Source organism: Cynocephalus volans, chromosome 9 (genome assembly GCF_027409185.1).
Source record: "Cynocephalus volans isolate mCynVol1 chromosome 9, mCynVol1.pri, whole genome shotgun sequence".
NCBI lineage: Eukaryota > Metazoa > Chordata > Mammalia > Dermoptera > Cynocephalidae > Cynocephalus > Cynocephalus volans.
Window position 1 is genome coordinate 42,309,211 of NC_084468.1, and position 23,371 is coordinate 42,332,581.

Sequence of the window (23,371 nt, forward strand, 5' to 3'; positions counted from 1 at the left end):
AAAATCAAAAATGCTCTCTGGGTTTAGTGCCAAAACTCACTTAGGAACAAAATCAGACCTGATTTAATGTAAGACTATTCACATTCTTTATTGTCCTAATTAGTGTGAACATTTGTAAGTTTTCCTGTAAATATTAATGTGCTGGACTACTAACTATTACAAAATATGGCATACGCACCATGTTACCTTTTTAAAATCTTACAAAATTTGAATTCCAAAACATACCTGTCCCCAATCATTTCACAAAAGGCAATTGTGGACTTATAGTATGAAAGAGCATTGCAAATAGGTGTTATATTTTATTGGCAAGAATATTCTTTAAAGTTTGCCCTCACTCTTGGGAGTGTCACAGAATTATAAAATTGTAGAGCAAGGTTACAGAAATAATTGAATGGAACTTATTTGATTTACAGATAAGAAAGCCTAAAAAGAGAACAGTCACTTTTATAAACTCATTGATCTCTGAGGCTTTCCTTCCAGAATATTACTTTGTCTGTGATTTTGGTCTGGTTCTTCACACCTCCTTTGGATCTCTGCAAGCTACTGGAGCAATCTGTTCAGTTCAGGATTGAGTTGACTAACAGATATGATTCAATTATGGAGTAGGTGAGATTCAGCTGGCTTTGGTTTCTTACAAGCCCTGTTGCACTTTGGTTATATTTTAGGCGCCACTGGCATTGAAGACCGTCTGCAGGAGGGAGTCCCTGAGTCTATAGAAGCCCTTCACAAAGCCGGCATCAAGATCTGGATGCTGACAGGGGACAAGCAGGAGACAGCTGTCAACATAGCTTATGCATGCAAACTCCTGGAGCCAGATGACAAGCTCTTTATTCTCAATACCCAAAGTAAAGTACGTATAATGAGATCAAGCCAATCCTTTCTTTCTTTTCAGACGGTGAAGCATTTGGAATTTGATGTATATAGAGAGAAAGAATAACCAGTTAGCTTTTTGATAATTATTTATTCTATCCAGTGACCTAACTTATGCTTGGAAGGGTACTATAATTCTTCTAAAGGCTTGGAAAATCATAATGATTCAGAGGAATTATTGCTGAATAAAGGCAGTAGAAAAAAGTTCCTTTTTATTTTTTTATTTGCTTTTTTTCCTCTTCACTCTATATTATCAGGGATTTGACAAGACTTCATCCCAAATGACAAAATATATCAAGTCCTGAGACAGAAATCTACTTCCCTTTCAAGTTGAGGGGAAGTGGTAATTTCTATTGGAATCAAGTTAATAAATTCAACTGTGGTATATATACACCATGCACTACTACTCTGCCATAAAAAAGAATGAAATACTCCCCTTTCAACAACATGGATGAACCTGGAGAAACTTATGTTGAGTGAAATAAGCAAAGCACAGAGGGATAAATACCACACGTGCTCACTCATATGTGGGAGCTAAGAGAGAAAGAAGGAAGGAAAGAAAGACCATAATTGTGCATTGGTCTTGCAGAGAGAGAGAACATTCCTTGGGCTACAAAGTGGAGTGGGGGGAAGAGGGGAAGGGGAGAGAAGTTGGGGATAATTGGGTGGGGGACATGGGGTACAAATGCAATTTCTGGTAATAGGTATGCTGCCAGTATGAATCTGGCCCTAACTTCATGGGCACGAGGGATGACAGTTTTTTATCTCATGAAATCCATAATAAAATAAATAAATAAAAGGATAAAAAAAATTTATGGTAGTTCTAAAAATAGGCCCTCAGGATAATCATGCCCTCTGGTGGTAATTCTTAGATAGTGCTCCTGAGAATATGAAAAGTTTGAGAAACTGTTTAAAGGGAGGAGAAAATAATTTTTTTATTTTTTTTATTTTTAAAGAAGAGGGAATTTAAGAGGTTTAGACTCAGCTTATTTTTTTCCCAATTTTGCCACCTACTAATCTCTAACACCAACATTCTAGTCAGGTAAATAGGCATTTTATTTTTCTCGGAAGATTTTTGTTGTAGTGACACCCTCCAAGGTTTCTGCAGAGTGTTTATTTTGCTTGGAAAACCTTCCTCCCTCCTTCCTCTACAGTCAGACTTCACCAGGGGTGTCCATTCTGTTACAGCAATCTGCCTTCTCTCAAATCTTCTGGAGCTTTTCTCTGGGATCATGTCTTGAGCCTTCATCACAGGCTGTCATGTTTGGTTAATATGATAGCCTGTGGTCGGGCCTAACTCAGTACCCAAATAAATCATACACTCTGAGGAAAGAGAGTTCCCTATTCAACAGAGTGGTTCTCCTTTACATCTGGCAGTGGCCCAGGAACCCATAATCGCAACCACCTGTCGGCTCCAGGACCAGCAGGAGCTGAGCACAGGAAAATGCTTGCCATTTTAGTCACTAAAAGGGGTGTGTCCTACTTGGCTGGTAAGACCAGGTGTCAAATAATGGGCCTGCCACTGTCTAGTTACGTGACCTTGAGGAGTTCCTTTTTCCTTGCTGTATTGTGAGAATAAGCCTATTTCATAGGGTTGCTGTGGGCATTAAATGAGAAAATATAAATTATTTAATGGGATGCCTGGCAGATGAGAGGGGTTCAATAAGCATTGAAAAAGAAATCAATTCTTGGTGTTTGGTTTTGATACAGATTTTTGTGAACAGTAAAATCAGTAGAATTGTGAAATTTGTTTATAAATATACAATTTATGTCTAAAGGCATTTAAAACTACCAATTCAAGAAGTATTTATTAAAGATCTACTGTAGATAATATTCTTTTGCTATCAATACCAAAAGTTTGGTTTTTTTTAATGCTATTAAAAGCTATTCTGCATGTGTGACTTTTCCAGATAACTAAGTAGAAGACAATGAACATAATCTAATTTAGTTTTATAATGACTCAAGTCCGTGCATGTAAAATGACTGGCACAGAGTAGAGGCTCAGTCCACTGGTATTTAAATCCTTTCCCCTTTTCCCTCTCTAACCCCCAACCTCTCAAGAGTCGTTAAGAGTTAAAAAAGGATTTGAAGATCAGGGAGCCCAATTTGTGAAATTTGGTGAAAGCATTGCTCCTATAACATTCTAATTGAGCCATCTGGCAGCCAGTAGGATGTCTGAAGTCAGTTCTGTTGTGTCCACTTTACAAATTTTCATCAACTTTTGCTCCTAAGTTTGCAAATTGTGTAGGCACTTACAAATCTTACATAGTTTCCATGCTCATGGAAGTTTTTTTTTTTTCTTTCTTTGTTTTCATAGTCATATCCTAGATTAATTAGTGCATTGGGAGATATAAAGACCTTTCAGGATGTGTTATTTAATTTTTTAAGTTTTATTTTTGTAATTTTATTTAAATGTTTATGCTGAGATTAGTAACTTTTTATCTTCATGATGCTTATTAGAATCTATAAAAAGCTTTTCATGTATGTCTTCCTTGGACAATCATAACAAGTAGACAGAGAAGATAAATTATCCCCATTTTATAGCCTGGGAATCCAAAAGGTTGTGATTTCTCTAAGTGCCCATAGCTCATTACTCATCAAGTGCACAAAATAAACTTTAAATTTCCTGTCTCCTATTTCAGTGTACTTTTTATATTACATTACATATTGCACATACATACATACACACACACAATGAATTCAGTTCTTATTAATTGTGGAGTTATGCTTTCTAGACTTGCCTCAAACTCTGAATTAGTGAATATTGACCTTTGCTCCTAGGGAAGATACAAAATTAGCTTCCTGCGAGCCTCTGTTCACAACATCTTGTCAACTGATCATTATATAGCCTTGTTTCATGTGTGTTTCTGTTTAAAGACATTGTATATAATATATAGTTGATTGTTAACATTATATGCATGGCCAACAGCACTATAACTCATGCCTGAACAAAGCTTATCTAACACCTGACATTTCTCTGTAAGGCACATCACAGCCTTCTTGCACTTAGGAGCACTAGACAGCACTGTAGCACTACACTTGGGGGCCGTTTTAAACAGCATAATCACTGACAAAAAAGCAGAATGATGCAAAAAGCATGGCACCAAATAGACCATAAAAAGGACACTTGTTTATAGTCTGAGAGCTGGTGCAAGAAGGCTAAGCATCGTTTTGCTCAGGTTCAGATGGAAACATGCACATGGCATGACTCAAATGTCCGTGTGTGCGTGTCGACATATGACCACAAAAACACCAGGAGTATCAATCATGGAATTACAGATCAATTTTAGCAAGTAGGTAAATTCACAATTGTGGAATCGGCAAATAATGAAGATCAACTATGTGTGTATATGTGTGTGTGCATATGTGTGTATTTCTATATTATTTTTATGATAAAAATAGTCAATTTGTAAGAACTAAATACATACTCAAATAAATAAAAGAAGATAAAAACATCCCTAATTATAGTCATCAAACTACAGGTAATTTGCAATCAAATTTTAGAGACTATCCACCCAGACTGTATTCTATGCACTATAAGCATATAAATGCTACAAATGCTGTATTTGTTTTATTGTATTTTATAGTATTGTAGTTACATTTTTTCAATTACGAATATCTTAAACATCATCTCATGTTAATAGACATTTTGATTTTTATTGCAATTTATGTTACTTTTTTTTTTTTGCACTTTTTAAAATTTACATGTAATAATTGTACATATTTTTGGAGTACAGAGTAGTATTTTGATGCATGTATACATTGTGTGATGATCAAATCAGGCTAATTTTTACTATTTTATATTGAACCTAATGGGCATATTTGATTCATTTTTGTATACTTTTTGGGGGGCACTTTAGGGGTGTATGGAATCAAATTTGTTCCTAAGCTAAAGGTAGTTCCATTTTTAAGTTGAATCTCTTATTTATAGCTTTTATATTTATTAAGTCTTTGCTGTAGCATGCCTATAAATTTATATCTACTTCTTTCTTACCCCTCTTATTTTGTTGTGGGTTGAGAAATGCTTGATAAAATAACACTTAAAGTAAGAATAAATAGGCTGTGAGTGAGGAGCTCTTTCATGAATAAACTATTTCAGGCTTAGTGTGAAAACTTAAATTCACTGCTTTTGGATCTGGGCTCTGTCCTTAGTGGTTATTTGACCCAGTAATTCCTGATTAAGTTTATTGTTAGGCTTCTTGAATGGAATTCATACAAAGTGCCTATGTGGCCCTTTTTATAGGCATTATGAAGGCTTCAAAAGTAAATTAAAAGTGATATCTGCCTTTAAAGAACTTCCTAACTAGTGTGGAGTGAGGGTGTATGAAAACTAGATGTGATAAACACCACCAAGAAAAGCCTGACCAGAATGTAAGCTCCATGAGGACACGGATTTTTGTGTTCATTGACATATAGCCAGCACCTAGAATGTTTTCTAATATACAGTCTCTCAATAAATACTTAGTGAGTGAGTGAATGTGCTGAATCAAAAAGAAGATAAAAGCAATAATTACTGTTTTAAATGTGTCTCACCTAGGACACATTTAAAAACTAGGAGTTTTGCACATACTACAGTCATACATGAAGTTTTGGTCATTGATGGACCACGTATGTGATGGTGGTCCTGTGAGATTATAGGTGGGTAGCAGGCTATACCATCTAGGTTTGTGTAAGTAAACCCTAAAGTGTTTACACAGTGAGGAGGTTACCTAACGGGACATTTCTTGGGTTGTAAGTGAGGCATTCCTGTTGTTAAGTGAGGTAGGACTGTATTTTACTTAGTCTTCACAACAGTATTACGATGGAGATAATATTTGTATTCTTCAGACAAGAAAGTTGAGGCTCAGAGAGTTTACATAATTTGCCTAAGGTCAAGCAGCTAATAAATGGCAGAATGAGACCAAAGGACTCTTGGAATTCACCATTTGAGAAGGCTAACTGCACACATGATAAAATTCTACCGCTATTAGTGTATAATTGGGTGCAAGATGTCCCTCCTTCCTTTTAACCCATCCCTGCATACCCACAGAACTCTGCGGCAGAGCTGTGAAGTCTTTGAAAGTAGCTAATTATCCAGTACTTGTGGTTGCCTCATCCAGTAATTGCTAAAGAATGACAGTGAAAAATTTAGCTGCTTCTGGCACCAAGGAAAACCCAGGGCTAATGATCTCTGCCTCTTGCTTCAAGGATGCCTGTGACATACTCATGAACACAATTTTGAAAGAACTTCAGAAGAAAAATCAAGCCTCTCCAGCGCAAAAATCATTAAATGGGGGTTCGCTTCAGCCTCCTGTCCCCCAGGACACAGAGCTACGTGCTGGACTCATTATCACGGGGAAGACTCTCGAATTTGCCCTGCAAGAGAGTCTACAAAGACAGTTCCTGGAGCTGACGTCTTGGTGTCGAGCTGTGGTCTGCTGCCGAGCCACACCCCTGCAGAAGAGTGAGGTGGTGAAATTGGTCCGCAGCCATCTCCGGGTGACGACCCTGGCCATTGGTAAGTGAGATGCACCCAAGCCCTGCACTTCTCCCTTTCATACCACATCAGAGACTAATCCTTCTGTCTGTCCTTTTTCTCTCTCACTTGCTCTCCCATTTTCCTTCCCCTTTTCTTTCTACCCCATTCACTCCCTCCCAGATCCCTCCATCACCTATTTGACCACCTGCTTTGAACCAGGTGGAGGCATGTGATTTGGAAAACAGTATAATAATCAGGACTCCTTGGGGTGACATGTTAGACCTACAAATCAATTAGCTAAGATAGAGTAATGTACTGAATCATAGAAGTGGAAAATCCATGAGTTTTACCTTCAGGAAAGCTAAAATTCAAGGACATGAACAATTCATTTATTTATTCATTCAGTAAATATGTATCAAGTGCTTTCTTTGCACCAGGCATTTTTCTAGGCAATACTAGGAAATACAAGAGTATATAAAACTGACAAAGTACTTTTCTTAAGGAGCTTACATCTAGTGGGAAGGCATACAGTGAACAAACTAAAAAGCCTAACTACGTAAGGTATCAGGTAGTGACAAATGCTATTGAAAAAGTAAAGTAGAGCAAGGGGATGTGAACATTAGGGTAGGAGGAGCGCGCTGCTATTTTAAATATGGTTTTGAGAAAAGGTCTCACTGCTAAGATTGTCTGTGAGCAGAGACTTGAAGGAAATGATAAGGAAGCTGTGGAAGATCTGGGGGAGAATGTTCCTGGCAGAGAAGACAATGAAAGTAAAGGTCGTGAGGTGGACCGTGTGTGGTGTGTCAGGGCCAAAGCAGATTGAGCAAAGGAAAGAGTTTTCTGCAGGTTAGTAAAGAACAAAGTAGTGGCAGGTGGCAAGATCATATAGGGTCTTGGAGGCCATTATAAAATTTTGGCTTTTATCTGAAGAGATGGAGAGCCACTGGAGGATTTTGAGCAGTGGGGGGACATGATCTGCCTAAAGTTTAAAAGGATCACATTGGCTGCTGCATGAAAGTAACTATTGTGTTGAAAGGACATAAGTGAGGAGACCAGCTGGGAGACTGTTGAAATGATTCAGCAAGAGATGGTGGTGGCTTGGGCCTGAGATGGGAGTGGAGGAGGGGATGGGACATGTCAGGTAATGGACATGGTCCGAAGAAACAGCCAGTGACATTTGCTGCCAACTGGATATGTTATATGAGAGAAAGGGTCTATGATAGAAAGAGTCATCAAAGGGAATGCCAACATTTGTCTAAGAACAGAAAGAATGGAGCTGCCATTTACCCAGGTGGAGGCAGGGGAATCAGAAGTTGAGTCTTACACTTGTTGAGTTTGAAAAGTTCATTTAGATGTCTAAGCAGTAATGTCAGGTAGGCAGCTGGAATAAAAGTCTGGAATTTAGCAATGAGGAATTGGCTAGAAATATAAATTTGGGAATCATAAGTCTAGTGAATATCAAACCCTTGATATTATAAGATCACCAAAGAATGAGAATAAATGGAGAAGAGAAGGAGTGTGTGGTTAAGCGCCGAGACATCCAGTGTTTAGGGGAGGACTCGGCTGTCTCAGACGTCTCTTTCGATCTCTCTTTCCTCCTGGATTGCTTCCAGTCTCAGGTAGCTTCTGCCCTCAGGATGATGACATAGTCACTGAAAACTCCCAGGTTTATGTTCTATCCTTTTAGCAACCTGAGTGAAAAGATAGCACCTCTTTTCAGATTGCCACATTAAAGTGTTAGGATTATGGTAGAATTTTGTTCAGTTATCTTATTGATTGAACATATAAATGAATAAATTCTTCAAGCCCCTGGATCCAGATGTTCCTGAAGCTAGAACCTCTGAGTTTTATAATTATATTAATTAATTCATGTGTCCATCTGTGAACCAATCACTGAAACCAAGGAACAGAGGATGCAGACTGCCCAGGCCAGGGTCAGTTGCCCACTTATAAATACGGGGGTTTGGGTTTGCACTAACAAACCATATGGACTCAGAGTTCCTGAGAAAAATCAGGATACTGTTACCAGAAAACAGGTGAATATTTGGCGGGTAATTGGGAACAACATATGTTTATTATCAGCAGGAGTGTAATACCTCCTCCTAAGAAGCTTCCGATGAGGAGGGAGACCAATAAATCTATATGCAAGCCTCATACTATGTGATAGTTATAGAGATACACAGGGCGGTACTGGAGCCTAAGGAAGGGGCAGCCAATCTAAAGGGGATATGAGAAGGATTTCCCAGAGAAAATGATGTCTAAGCTGAGAGCAAGTACAACTGAAATCCAGCAAAGTGGGGTGGGAGTGACGAGGACAGTGTTATCAAAATAGGTGACGTCGTGTGCAGTAGCTAGAAGCAGCACAGTGGACCTGGGGAACTGAAAGTAGCCGAGTGGCTGGAGAAGGGAGTGATCAGTCTGGGTAGGTGCCGTAGCATGAACAATCTTAAGGCAGTATTGAGTTTGGAATTCTTCCTGACGGCAGTGGGATGCTACATTTAATTTCTGCTTAACTAGCTTCCAGGTAACTTGGAGAAATGTAATTATCTTGGAAGGATCTATCTGATCACTTGAGTGGCCCCTACTGATTTGCAAAGTTTACATCTTTTCTTTAATCCTCATGTTTCTCACTTTGTCTTCTGCCTCATGAAGGTGACGGTGCCAATGATGTTAGCATGATACAAGTGGCAGACATTGGGATAGGGGTCTCAGGTCAAGAAGGCATGCAGGTGAGTGGATATTGTGCAACTACCTTGATCTTGACCTGTCCATCCAAAGGCAACATTCTCCTGGGTAAAATTTTGGTGGTTAAAGTGAGGCTGTGTGTAGTTAGCCCAAGAGTGGGAGACAGGAAGTTTATCCATTCATTCATTGATTATTTACTAGGCGAGTGTTAGGGCATTGTCTTGGGTAATTTTAACTACATGGTTCACTTGTTCAGTTTAAAAAATACAGCCTATCTAAATCATAAGAATACATTTTTTAGCCCTTCAATAGCTATGTAAATTCTGTCACTGAAGATTCTGACACTAAGGATTAAAATAAAGGACCTAAAGATCTTGAGGCAGGAAGGGAAGGAAAGGGAAAAAAGAAGAGAAGATGAGAGGATGAGAATGATAGGGTGGAAATGTCCCATGTGCTTGCGTGTGTGTGTGTGTGTGTGTGTGTGTGTGTGTGTGTGTGTGTGTGTGTGTGTGTGTGTGTGTGTGTGTGAGAGAGAGAGAGAGAGAGAGAGAGAAACAGAGAAAGAGTATTGTAGGCACAAAACTTAGATAAAAGCTTGTAATACAAAAGACTGCGTTCCATATATGGAACAAGTGCACAAATGCTGTCAGAAAGGTGGGCAGACCGCATGGCGCACTTGGGAGAGTGAGGCGCTGGGAGCGCAGCGGCGCTGCCACCGGCCAGGTTCGGATCTTATATAGGGATGGCCAGTGCACTCACTGGCTGAGCGCGGTGCGGACGACGCCAAGCCAAGGGTTGCGATCCCCTTACTGGTCACGAAAAAAAGACAAAAAAAAAAAAAAAAAAGAAAGGTAAAATATGAGGCTTAGGGTTTCCTGAGAATTGTAAATTATGACACCTCTATAAAAGATGAAGGATTCAATTACCTATTTGCCTGACACGTTATAAAAAGCCACAGGAAGTCATGACTGCAATACTTCTTAACATTCTCTTCATGGAGAAGAAGCAAATGCACATTGTAATGCAAAAGACAGTTCTTGCTAAGGGAGCTGCTTTCTAGGGAAAGTCCATTTGCTGAAATTACATCATGAGTAGTAACCAAACAGAAGTCTTGTTTCTTGTGAACATATTGGAAAGCTGAGTAGTAACTCCAGGCACTCCATTAAGACTCTGTCTTGGTGGGGGTTTTTGGTTGTTATTATTGCTGTTTTATTTTGTTGTTGCTGTGTGTGCATGTGTAGGTGCGTATGCGTGTGCGTGTGCGTGTGTGTGTTTCTTTCGGTCTGCATGTAAGATTTAAACAGCTGATTTAATGAATTGAGTGTAGTGGTGGGCAGTCTGCTCAGGATGACGTTGTCTCCCCATTGCTTCTGCAGGCTGTGATGGCCAGTGATTTTGCCATTTCTCAGTTCAAACATCTCAGCAAACTGCTTCTTGTCCATGGGCACTGGTGTTACACGCGACTTTCCAACATGATTCTCTATTTTTTCTACAAGAATGTGGTACGTTATCCCAGAGAACTTGTCCCCTCCCCTTTCCCACCATCCAGGGATGAAGTGCCCAGGACTAAGCTCACTTTGCCTATTGATGTTTCAGAAGCAGCCGGAAGAAGTCCTGTGTCTTAACAGAAATAATCCGGGAATGTGCTATGTTTCAGCTGCTGACAGAAAATTGCTAGGCTTGTCCATCTGCTAGCATTTTCTATTCCCTGTGCATTTAAATTCAATTAAGTCCTGACTGGTTCACCTAAAATCCAATTTTTGACTTTCTATAAAAAGATTGTGACAAGCAGAATTATAAAATGTTTAATGCTGTCTGTCAGTAGAGAATGAAGTTTTGCTTCTATTTTACTGGAGATACAAAAAAAAAAATCTGTTCTTCTTAAATTGATGTCCTTGTGGTATACTGAAGACACAAATACAGATGAAACCTAGTATAATATCTTAGCCTGTGGCTGGGTAGCACTCACATGTATGTGAATTCTCTAGACATCCTATACAATGTATTTGTGCTGGTAGTTATTTGATGGTTAAGGAACTTTATTTTGATTATGTGATTCCCAACAGAGCAAAATTTGATTAGAAGTCCTGGCTTCTAGTTTTCTGCATACCATTTAAATTTTAGTGTCCTTTTTTATAAATCATGTTCACTTAACACTCTTCTAGGTGATGTAATTCTGTAAATATGTCATGATTTTTAGTTCAAATTTATTCTCAGTGTTAAAGTTCCTATGCAGCATGGTAGTAGTAGACATAAGTTTACATCACTGTATTAAAATAGCATCTTCAGGGAAAAAATTAATGTTTCATTTTTTAGGATATCCCAGATGTGTAATTTAGACCTCTGTGTGTGTGTATGTCAGCAGAAACATTTTTTTATGGCAGTACAATAAACTTCAGAAAGCCCTCAGTACTTATTAGAATTCGCACAGTTAGTCAAAGTTTAGTAAAACTCAGGTACTTTATGATAATATTTGAATGTATAGTCTCTGCCTGAGTATGTGATTCTGGGGAAAGCTGTGGCTTGTAGTCTAAAATTCTAGGACTTGGCAGGCAATGAGTTTTTGAAGGAGCCCCTCTCCCAAGTTTTATTTTTTTAATACCTTCACATTTGTCCACCTTCTCCCCTATTGTGATGAAACCCATTCCCCGCCCCTGCACCCCACCCCCTCTTTTAACTGCAGATTAAACCCAAGGGTTAAGAAGCACTAATACTAGGAAGTAGTGCTGCACACCCTTCAAGAGAGAAGGAGAGTTAGCAGGGAGAACGTCACCAGAGAGTCGGGGCCCCCGTGGTCTTTCTGCTGTGTGATCCTCGGATGGCCATTCATACTGATATCCTCCAGATTTAATTTCTGCCTTTTATTTACCTTGCTAAACAGTGAATAATTGATAAACTATGGAAAAAGGACCAGGTCCAGAAGCCATTAGAGAAGCTTATCCTTCTAAGACCTGGTTCTTGGGTGTTAGACAACGTTGAAATAGTGGTGAATACTATGGATTCACTCCCAGAATAGTGCCTCAAACAATGTGTACCCCCCAAATTGATACATTTTCAAGAGCTAGGCAAAATACGTGTCCATGGACGCTAGACTAAGAAACTCTTTTCTAAGGATTGCAGCCCTTGTCCTGAGGTGGTCTAGTATATCTATGATACCAATGATGACAGTATCTTAACTTTTTGTAGGACACTTTAGGGTCACGAGCACATCTATAGGAAGTATCCCTGGGGCTTGAAACAAAACTCCATAAATCTAAGTTCAGTGTCCATTCCTGTGGCCTGCCCTGCTGGAGAGCACAGAGCTTTTGCTATCGTGGGCTTAGTTTGTCTGAGAAAAAATATGGGAGGAAACCATGTAGGATGCAGGTGCCTGGCCTCCAGGGTGACCAGCTGTCCTGGGTTGCCTGAGACTGTTCCAGTTTCAGCACTGAAAGTCTCATGGCCTGGGAAATCCCTCAGTCCCAAGCAAACTGAGACGGTTGGCCATTCTGCTGGCACCATCCCATTTCACCACTAAGAAGTAATTGTGAGCCCAGAAAGCAAGAGAATACACATTTGTGGTATGCCTGCCCTGTGCCAGACATTGGGGTAGGTAAGTTCTCTTCATCTGAGCTAAAGCATTTCAATTTGAATGCTGCCTCTGCCACTCATTAGCTGGGCAGCCTTGGACAAGTTCCTTAGCCTCTCTGTGCCTCACTGTTTTAGTCTATTGAGGATGCTATAACAAAGTGCCACAAACTGGGTAGTTTATAAACAATAACCACTTATTTCTCCCAGTTCTGGAGGCCAGGAGTCCGAGGTGGGTGTGCCAGCAAGGTCAGGTTCTGGTGAGGGTCCTCTTCCACATTGCTGACTTCTCATTGTGCCCATACATGGTAGAAAAAGAGTGAGAGCTCTCTGGGGTCCCTTTTACTAGGGCACTAATCTCATTCTTGGGGGCTCCACTGTCATGACCTAATCACTTGTCAATGGCCCCACCTCCTAATACCATCACCTTGGGGGTTAGGATTTTTTAACACCTGAATTTGGGGGGCATAAAAACATTCAGTCCATTACAATCAGTTTCCTCATCTGTAAAATGGGAACAATAATAATTCCCAAGTTGTTTTGAAGATGAAATGAATTATTTGTAAAGCACTCAGAACAGTGCCAACACTACACAGTAAGAGGGGTGTGTGTAGTTGTGTGTGTGTGTTTTAATTTAATAAAACATTTACCAAAGAAAGCTGCAAGGCAAGTTGTGGTCTTTCATTGAGTGAGTGTGGAAACTTCAGAGAGGCTGAGGTCCCACAGCTCCAAGTGGCAGCCTGTGGAATGTGTGGTCACAGCACACACTGCTGTTTCTAAGATCCAAATGTTCCTCTTTGTGTCCCTAGGCCTATGTGAACCTCCTTTTCTGGTACCAGTTCTTTTGTGGGTTTTCAGGAACATCCATGACGGACTATTGGGTTTTGATCTTCTTCAACCTCCTCTTCACATCTGCCCCTCCCATCATATATGGTGTTTTGGAAAAAGATGTGTCTGCAGACACCCTCATGCAACTGCCTGAACTTTACAGGAGTGGTCAGAAATCAGAGGTAGGTGCTGAAACAAAAGTGGCTTGACAGATGCACATCCATTGTCAATGCCAGTGCATTTTCCAATCAGCCAGCTCAGTATAATCAGAACTATTTAAACTAATTGAAATGTCTGGTTGTTTTAAAAGGGCTCTACTTACATGGCAAATAAGAAGTTAATTCATCTCTGAGATAAACACAGGTAAATCTATGAAAGGCCTTAGTAATTTAGAAGAAGAAAGCCAGTGTTTGAGACTTTACAACTATTAATATCTAGCATTTATTAAACCTTACTTTGCCCTCTGCTGTGCTAACTACTAAACGTTCCATCTCATTTGTCCTCATGAAAATACCTGGGTGCAGAACCGAGTATTGCTCCTATTCTAACATGAAGAATCTTAACCTCAAAGGGGTTGAACAATTTTTCCAGAAATCTCAGAGCTAAAAAAAAAGGTAGTGTCAGTTTGTGAACCCATCTCAGGCTGGTTCCAAATCCCACGATAAATTCTTCAGGTTCTAGTATCGTGCAAAACCGTGGAGTGATCTTAGTGGCTTCCTCTCCCAAAAACCATGCCCACCTCCACTTAATTGATCCCTGAATCTTATCAGTCTACCTCTGATATATCTCTCAAATTTGTCCCTTTTTCCCCATGCTTCTATCACTGCCCTCATGATCTCTTTCATAGACTATTGTAGTAAGCCGATTAAATGCAGCAGCTGTCTCAAAACATTTTTTAATTCATCTTCCACAAAATTATTAATAACCAACATTAATATAACACTTATGAACATTTATATAATGTCTCCTATTTGTCAGGCAGTATTCTACATGCTTAACATACATAAATCTAATCCTCAAAATAACCCTACAAGGTGGGTGCTATCGTTATCTGCACTTTGTTGATGAGAAAAGTCTGGCACAGGGAGTTACCTTAAGTAATCTGCCCATGTCATAGAGCTAGTGGGTAGTGCAGTTGAGCCCTGGCTCTCAAGCCCATGCTGTTCACTTTCATGTTATGCTGCAGAAAGAACTTTGATGCTCCCTTTAGTCCTTGGGTCCCCCTCTATGGACTTTAATGGCCAGAAATCCAAAGTGCTATCACAAGAACATTGTCAGGATCCCAGGGAGTGAGATGGACAGGGGACCTACAGACAACTGTAAGTGGACAAAGCTGGGTGGGTCAGCCTAGTCAGGTGTTCTAGTGTGGAGAAGAGGACTCCAGTAGTCAGGGCTCTTTCAGTTGTAAGTGGCAAAAAAAACCCTGCTCAAATTAGCTTAATGAAAAAGGGAAATTTATTGGCTCATGTAGCTTCAAAATCCAGGAGTAATGATGACAGGACACTGTTATTTTTAAATCAAATGTAAATTTCCTGGTCACGATTCATTGGCCTAGCTTGAGTCACATGCCTTTCCCTGTGTTTACCACTGTGTCTAGAAAAATGATTTTCTCATTGACCAGGCCTGGGACATATATCATTCCTGAGGTCTGAGCTCAAATACATGGACAGGATTAGGAAGAAGGGTTCCCTATAGATAGTACAGGACAGACAAAAATGAGACCCACCATAACAAATCTACATGTTAGGCTGCCGTTGCTATTCTGAAGACATTGACCCAGATCAGCATGTGTTAGAAATAATGTATTATGTTTAGTCTGAGTTTAAATTCTGGTTCTACGGTTTGTGACCTTGGGACATTTTTGAACTTGCTTGTGCTTTACTTTCTTTACTTTATGGAAGTGATGTAAGGATTTAAGGAAGATAACGCATGTAAAATTTCCAACCATATTAAGCTCTCAATACATTTATTTCTACCTTCTAGAATTAACCAGAAATTTGAGAAAATTCAAATTTTAAAATGATGCATTTGTTCTCATCAGTCTAACTTTATTCTGATTTGAACTGCCTTTCTGGAATGGAGAGTAATTTAGTGCCTTAGGCTACCTAGAACAGCCAACACAGAGAAGTCACACATTAAGCTTTCAGGGAAGAAGAAATCCTTATAATCCTTTAATATCACCCAATCCATTCAGATCAAGAAACTATAGGTGGTTTTTCTAAAGGAGTACAGTCTGACAAAGTTCAAGGCCAGGATGCAGGAATGTGTGATTGATACCAATGAAGGTTGTCCTGCACCCCACGCCTAAGTTAAATTCCATGTCCATTGGGGAAAGCGGGTGAGGGGGAGACTCTCAACTGAAGTTTTTATACCTCAGGAGAATTGAGGTCACTATTTCCTGTTGTTGACCCCTGTTATCAATTCTTTGTACACATCGTTCTTTTGAGCTAGCCAGTTTTATTAGCACCGCACTCTCCCGAGTGAGCCACGGGCCGGCCCGAGCTGGCCAGTTTTATAAAGCATAATAGCAGGCAGATTCTTAGCATGTGACTATTGATAAAAGATAACTGATTTCATTCACTTTACATTCAGAATTTGTCCTTTCTTTGAACTTGGCCTCCAGACAAATTGTTTTATCCTTGGGTCATTTCCTGTCTTCCATATCATGAAATACAATCTCCAGGATTATAGAATCTCTCTCCTGTAAAGGAGAAGAATCTGGAAGTCCACAGTCAGAGGCATCCCTTCCAAGAAGCCTATTACCCATCTCTCATCACCCACACAGTCTTCTTTTCTGGCTATGACTTCATGTCCAGATTTTTCCTTTCAGTTTCCAGGAAACTCTATGAGTTAATCTTACCAGCCTCTCATTTATCTTATCCTTGACCCTTCTCTCTTTACTTCCATAAGTCCTCTTCCTCATGTGACTGTGGGGAAATGGTGCTTTTCACCTTTTTGCTCTAGGTTTTTTGGGCAACCTCTGCTCCTCCAGAAACATGATGTTTTATTTTAACTTATCCCCAAATTGTTCTCTTGTGCAGTGGCATTTTGGTTGTCCCTTTGTCAGTGACACATTCTTTTCCACCATTGGATTATGCCTCTGCTTAGATTTTATGGACACTGAGGTGGAGAAATACAAGTAGAATAGCCCATCATTTCCCATGAGGAAACAGTAAAGGAAGATACAGGGATAAGCAGACTGGAAACAATGAATCTTCATTCCTTTGTTTCCCAGAGAACGGAGATAAAAAAGCATAGGTATAAAAATCCCAGGTGTAGTCTTTTGAAGAATGGAAGAATGTATATGGAAAATTTGTGTACTTATAAAGCTTTGTTCTTTAGGAGACAGTAAGACATTTTCAGGGAAGTTTCAGTCTCTGTTTGGATTTGGAAGAACACAAGACTAGGAAGAGCATGTTAAGAAAAGAAAAGATTTCAGGAATATGTTTCCATTTTTGTCCATAGCAGACGTCACTAACAAACCATAACACTCTTTTCTGCTGGGGCCGAATGCAGCCTTAGAATCCCTCTTCACACACATTACCATTCAGTCAGAGTTGGCTCTTGTTTGAAAACCTGTTTTTAATCACTTGACTACTGTCTGTACTTGGTCTTTCTTATTCCTTCCACAAACTTTGAGTATGAAGCAGTTTAGCACATGAAATGTTTTGTAAGAATAGATCATTAATCTAATAAATATTGTTGAGTGCTTGATATGTACCAGGCACTGTTTTTTGACTTTGCTCTCTGAAGTTTGCATTCCATTGAAAGAACCAGAATATCATTAAATAAACAAGATTATTTCTGATGGTGATGAGAGACTTGAAAGGATGCCATGGTAGTAAATGATTGAGTGGGCACAGTGTTTAGGCTGGCCTAGTGTGCCTCTACGAGGAAGTGATATGTGAGCTAGAATACTAATAATGAGGAACTGACCCTATTGGAGGTCCAGGGCAAAGAATTTTTGACAAAGAGAATAGCACAGGTGTAGGAAGCCCTTAGGAAAGAACGTATTTGTCATATTCAAAGAAAGAATGAAGGTCTGTGTTGCAGGATCATAATGGTAAGAAGTGACCTTGGAGAGCTATTTGTTAGGCAGACCATGCAGGACCATGCAAGTCATGAGAAGGAACTTAGATTGTATTGGAAATGCAGTGGAAAGTCACTGGAGGGACTGGAAGAAGTCAATTTGATTAATTAGGGTGGCATGACCTGATTTATGTTTTAAAAAAAACATCTAGCTGGTATAGGAATATAGGATGGAGGTAGGGGAGGAAAGATAGAGGGCAGTTAGATGGCTGTCCATTCATTCATAATGTTGGTGAATTGAAGTGAAGGGAGTAGTATAGATAGAAGTGGATAGATTTGGAGAAGTTTTGAAACAGTACTTTCTGATCAATGAGAAATGAAAAGTTAGTACTACTGGCCCTGTTTCAGGTAGATTTAGAATTGATTCAATGATAAAGGCAACCTGAGTTGAATAAGACTTCCTTCAAAGATTTTTTCAACTACATTTACCTGTGAACTCATTGCATTCAGCTACCCTCATTCTTCCACCACTATTGACAAATCCTACCTGTTTTATGAGTGAGAGAATGAAGGAATAGAGTTTTCCCCCAGAGAAGCAAAAAATAAGTACTGGCTTGTATTGTTTCTTGACTTTGATTTGATGCTTGTTAATCTTACTCCCTCCCTGATATCTGTTTCACTTCCAGGCATACTTACCCCTCACCTTCTGGATCACCTTGTTGGATGCCTTTTATCAAAGCCTGGTGTGCTTCTTTGTGCCTTACTTTGTGAGTCTTTGTTCACTCGATGTATTTGTTACTAATGAGTCAATGATGCTTCTTTTTACTTTACCACCAGTATCAGCATATAATCAGGTTGATTATTAACTGACTAAATTAAAATTCCTCCAAAAAACATGTTAAGTAATGGATTAAATTTGGAAAGAAGTATCTAATTGAGACATCTTGAATCTCTTGTTAACCCTGTACTGATTACTAATTTTTGTCAGTGACTTGAATAAAATTGGTCTGGCCATATTATTAGAGTTGTCAAAAATCAGAAAGTCAGAATATGAAAGCTTTTCATGGTGAGTGAAATTCTACCAGGATGACATTCAGAGTATTGAATATAAGATCATGTAAGTAGTCTCTCTAAAACTAAAACATCTGTTTTACAGGTAAAGAATGGAAGAAATGTGTCTAAGCAAAGAATGTGTAAAAACTAATTTTAAAAAAATTTAGGCTAACACCAAGCACAAAAGGGCATAGTACAGCTGCCCATCCACGTACACTTCTCTCCAGAAGAAAACACCTGTTTATTAATGGATGGTGTTAATAGAAGTGTAGTATAAAGAACAAAAAACATGATAGTGTCTAAGTTAACCATTTTCATTCTTTATTCAAATATATTTACTTTAGTCTCACTAGAGTATTCTGGCTATACTACACCTCAAGAAGAATATAGACAAGGCAACTTGAAGTGTATTCAAAAGGCAATGGAGGTGATGGTGAAAGATCAGGATATTGTGTCATTTGAGGAATAGTTGAAGGACTTGAAGACATACATAAAGGAGAGGAGGAGATATTTACCTAAGAGAGGTATAAACATAGGGTTGAAAGATTTGTAGCTCTGTTAAGTGGAACAGATTTCTCTATACCTTAAAGAGCTTATAAGTGTGAGTAAAAGATTCTAGGAAGACAAATTATGATTAAGAATAAAGAGGAATTGCAACTGAAAGGTTCAGTCTCTCTTTTCTTTTCTGGAAATGTTCAAGTTTATCCTAAATGAACAGTAAATGGGAACGTTGTGGAAGGGACTCAAGTCTCAGCTGAGCTGTGGATAATGTGGTGTTACTCACACTAAGTGTGCACAGCTCTCCAAGGTCACCACTGTTGTCCTCTCTTTGTAGACCTACCAGGGCTCAGACATTGACATCTTTGCATTTGGAAACCCCCTGAACACAGCTGCTCTGTTCATTATTCTCCTCCATCTGGTCATCGAAAGCAAGAGTTTGGTGAGTGGTTTTCCTGCCTCTGAAGCAGCCGGAAACCTTTTATGCTTGGGGAAATGTCTTCCATTAGCAGTGACCTTGCTAAGCCCTTCATGCCTGGAAGATAAGTGGTAATGAGAAAGGTAAAGACTCCGTGGAAGAAGGGCGATTCCTGGCCACTCTTGGTGGTCGTTGAGTGCCGTGTTAAGCTGAGGTTGATGTGTAGCCAGGGAAAGTGAGAAACACCTGCATGATCTCTTTCAATGGCAGAGGTATGAATCAGGCTGGAGGAATAATTACCCTTCTACAGCCATCATTTTTCAAGGTCAAGCTGATGTCTTTCAACTAAAATAAAAAGAGGTGTTGTGCCATAATCCCAGTACGCTGACTTCAGTAAGTGGTGATTTTATGCCTTCTTAATATATAAAAAAAATCTTTTTTGCTTTCCCTTGGGTAAAATCTTTTGTTCGTTTCCTGTTATACTTGAAATAAAACCTGAAAGCCCTGAGGTTGCCTGTAAGGCCTCAATACCCCTGCTTCTCTCTCCAACCTCATTTTCACTTATTCATGGGATAGAACCTCATTATTCCCCTTTCAGTATCTCAGATACATGAGCTCACCACCACATCAGGGCCTTGGCACTTACCATGTCTTTTAATGGAGGTATTTTTAATTCTCCCTTGTATCCCTGCACTTTACCCAACTCAAATGTTATTTTAGGTCTTTCAGTCTCAGCAAAAATGCTGTTTCTCCAGAGCTGTTCACTAATCATCATTTTCTCTTATTCTTATTCATGCTCTTATTCTTATTCATAGCTCTAACAGTGATTTATAATTATTCATTTACTATGTGATTATCTGGGTCATGTTTATCTTCTGCATTAGACTGTAATCTCTGTGAGGGCTTGGTTCATGCCTGTTTTGTACACTGCTGTATACCAGTGTCAAGGACAAGACTGGCACAAGGTAGATGCTCAAAAATTATTTGAATAGATAAATGAGTGACTAAATAACTAACCAATGTTTGGGGTGTATTTACCATCCTGGTAATGAATGAATTTCAAACAGGAAATAGCTGAATGAGGTTATAGTTTAAAATATATTAGTTTAAAGACTCTACCAAAACTCTCTGAAAGCTGATAAACAATTTCTGTAAATTTGCAGGATATAAAATCAACACGCAAAAATCAGTAGTGTTTTTATACTCCAATAATGAGCTAGCAAAAAAAGAAATCAAGAAAACAAGTCCATTTACAATAGTCACCAAAAAAAATAAAATACCTAGGAATCAATTTAACCAAGGAGGTGAAAGATCTCTTCAATGAGAACTACAGATCACTGCTGAAAGAAATTTTTTTTAAATAACTAAATAAAATATAATAGGTTATATTATAAAATTATTTACAACAATTTCTAAAGCAGGGCTGATTTTATTTTTGGCAACACTTGCTTTGCTTATAATTGTCTACAGCAAAATCTTAGAAGCCCAGAATGTAATAAAAGATTAATATCTGCAAATACCAGATGGGTAAAGGGAATTCTAGAACTGAAATATTTGGGGTTGTTTTAATATGTATTTAATTTAATTTTTAAGTAATTGCATAGGTACTTGCGGTTACCACCTAAGGAAGTACCATAGGTCTGACATTTGTTAGTGTTCCAGAGAATCTGACACATAAAATGTATCAGTTTGAGATCACCGATTATGAGCAACAACCATCTATTCTGGCCAACCTGAACAAATAGAAAATCTATTAAAAATACATTGAAGAACCATGGTAAAACGAAACAAAGTAAGGTAACAACAGCAACAAAAAATCCTGAGGACAGAATAGCTCTGAAGATCCAAGGTACAGAACTCATGGGCAGGCTTGTCAGGCTGGTCCTCTGGTGCAAATTGGCTGCAGTCATTTTCTTTCTGCCCTTGCCTCCTTGCGTTCCAGTATAGGCCCTGGTGACGGAATCCTGTTTTCTTAGCTTCGGTCATACGCTTTGACTAGGGAAGGAGTATTTTGCCAAGACCGAGCATAAAGCTGGGTGTCCTCACCAAGAGGAAAGAGATTGCTGTACGAGCATAAAGGATGCATCATTAGAGGATTGCCTCTTATGCCGGAGGGTGCGTGGCTAGAGCTCCTGACCTCTGTAGGTCCCTTGCTGATCAGAGTCAGCCATTCTGGGGATATAAAACCCTCTCACTCACTATCTTATTGCCACCTCCCACTTCCCTGTCAGTTCTTACCCACTGTTCCTTGATTTACTTGTATGGATTCACTTCAATGTGTCAACTCTATGAAGACACTATCTCACTTGCTAGAAGCACAGCTTACGAGAAAACCTTTAGAGCAATAGGGCTCAAATAGAAGGAAGGACATTTGAGAAAGGGGAAAAAAAATCACTGTTTTAGGGGCATGATGATCTTAATCTAGGAGTTAGCTAACATTTTCTTAGCAGTTTGTACATTTTACAAGAAATAAGCAGTCTTTGTGACTCTCGTGAAGGTATCTACCATGGGGAAAAACTTTGCAAGATTAAGAGAGAAAAGGAGAAAATGGAATCTTGTTTTTAAATTATAGCCCTAGAAAATAAAACAAGACTAATAAAGATAGTGTTTCCCTAAAAAGTATAACATATGCCACCAATAGTATACTTTATATTTTTATGTGGTACTGTACATTGAACTGAATACCACTGAATACTGCATAATGCGAGGGTATTTCTCTTTCCTACTTCTGATTACGTCAAGGAGGAAACCTATTTGATGCTATTGTATTTCATCACAATAACTCTTGCTAATTTTTCTTTATAACAAAAAGATCCCAGACTCAATTTTAACACATAATGCTGATATTACATTTGAAGTAATGATCTACTTTTGTTTTTCTAAATAAAGTTACTTCATTAAATAGTGAGCCAGTTTAAAGAAAAATAATATTGCAAGCTATATGAGGGTATGAAAGTAGCTATGTTATGGTGTAACACACAAAGATTTATTTCTTGCTCATATAAAGTTGGCTGATGTTCCAAACAGCTCTAGAAGCAATTGTCCTCTGAAAGGTTGCTCAGTGGCCCACGCTGTGTCTTGTATCTGTACTATCTGGAATTATCCCGAAAGGGAACTTCTTGGCTAGCATGGAAGGAAAGGAGACAGCAATCAAAATTGCACAGCAACTCTTACATGCTTCCAACCTGAAAGTTTTGCATACCCTTCCACTCATTTAATTGGTCAAAGCAATACATATGGCCATGCTTAATTTCAAAGGAGTGGGCAAGTGCAGTCCATCCAAATGCTTACGAGGGGAGGATAATGAGAGTATTGGTGAATGGTAATGTCTGTCACCTACGTGAGTGGCTAAAGTTTGAGGATCATTGAATTAAAGTATTATCTTAAGAAACAGACCAATGAGCGACTATATGAAAAAAGTTAAGGAGAAAATCCAAACACCTCCTGGCACATGGGTAATACAGACTAAACTCATCAACAGAATTAACTTTTGGCATTTGATATAGTTTTACAGAACTTAAATACTGATATAAGCCATTCGTGAAAAATGCTCTTATCTCTTCAGTATTTTGTGTTTAGTTTGCAAAGGTTTGTTACACCATTCACCCAGTGGTTAGATGTGTTATCTCTTTAATGGAACAGATTGCCAGGATGCCATACCCTACCAGTGAGAGAGTGTTCATTTGCCCTGCTTTTCTTGTTTTGCAGACTTGGATCCACATGCTGGTCATAGTTGGTAGCATCTTGTCTTATTTTTTCTTTGCCTTGGCTTTTGGAGCCATGTGTGTGACTTGCAACCCACCGTCTAACCCCTACAGGATTATGCAGGAGCACATGCTGGATCCAGTGTTCTACTTAGTTTGTATCCTCACAACCTGCATTGCTCTTCTACCCAGGTATGGTACTTGTTTTATCATCAAGAGAGTGCATGGGATCAGAGGCTTAGAATCCTTCAAGCAACTCCT

At 39.1% G+C, this 23,371-nt stretch overlaps 1 protein-coding gene across 3 annotated transcripts in view; it reads left to right on the plus strand.

Annotated features, from left to right (window-relative positions):
- The window catches only part of ATP10D (ATPase phospholipid transporting 10D (putative)), a 99,214-nt gene that overhangs the window by 68,998 nt on the left and 6,845 nt on the right, over window positions 1-23,371 (plus strand). For 2 of the 3 annotated variants that reach the window (XM_063107819.1, XM_063107820.1), the window contains exons 15-22: window positions 666-850; window positions 6,058-6,367; window positions 8,981-9,057; window positions 10,390-10,515; window positions 13,390-13,590; window positions 18,124-18,204; window positions 19,326-19,430; window positions 23,115-23,302. In XM_063107819.1, the coding sequence (XP_062963889.1) occupies window positions 666-850; window positions 6,058-6,367; window positions 8,981-9,057; window positions 10,390-10,515; window positions 13,390-13,590; window positions 18,124-18,204; window positions 19,326-19,430; window positions 23,115-23,302 (1,273 nt within the window). The remainder of the gene's footprint in view (window positions 1-665; window positions 851-6,057; window positions 6,368-8,980; window positions 9,058-10,389; window positions 10,516-13,389; window positions 13,591-18,123; window positions 18,205-19,325; window positions 19,431-23,114; window positions 23,303-23,371) is intronic. The other variant, XM_063107821.1, reaches the window with a different exon arrangement.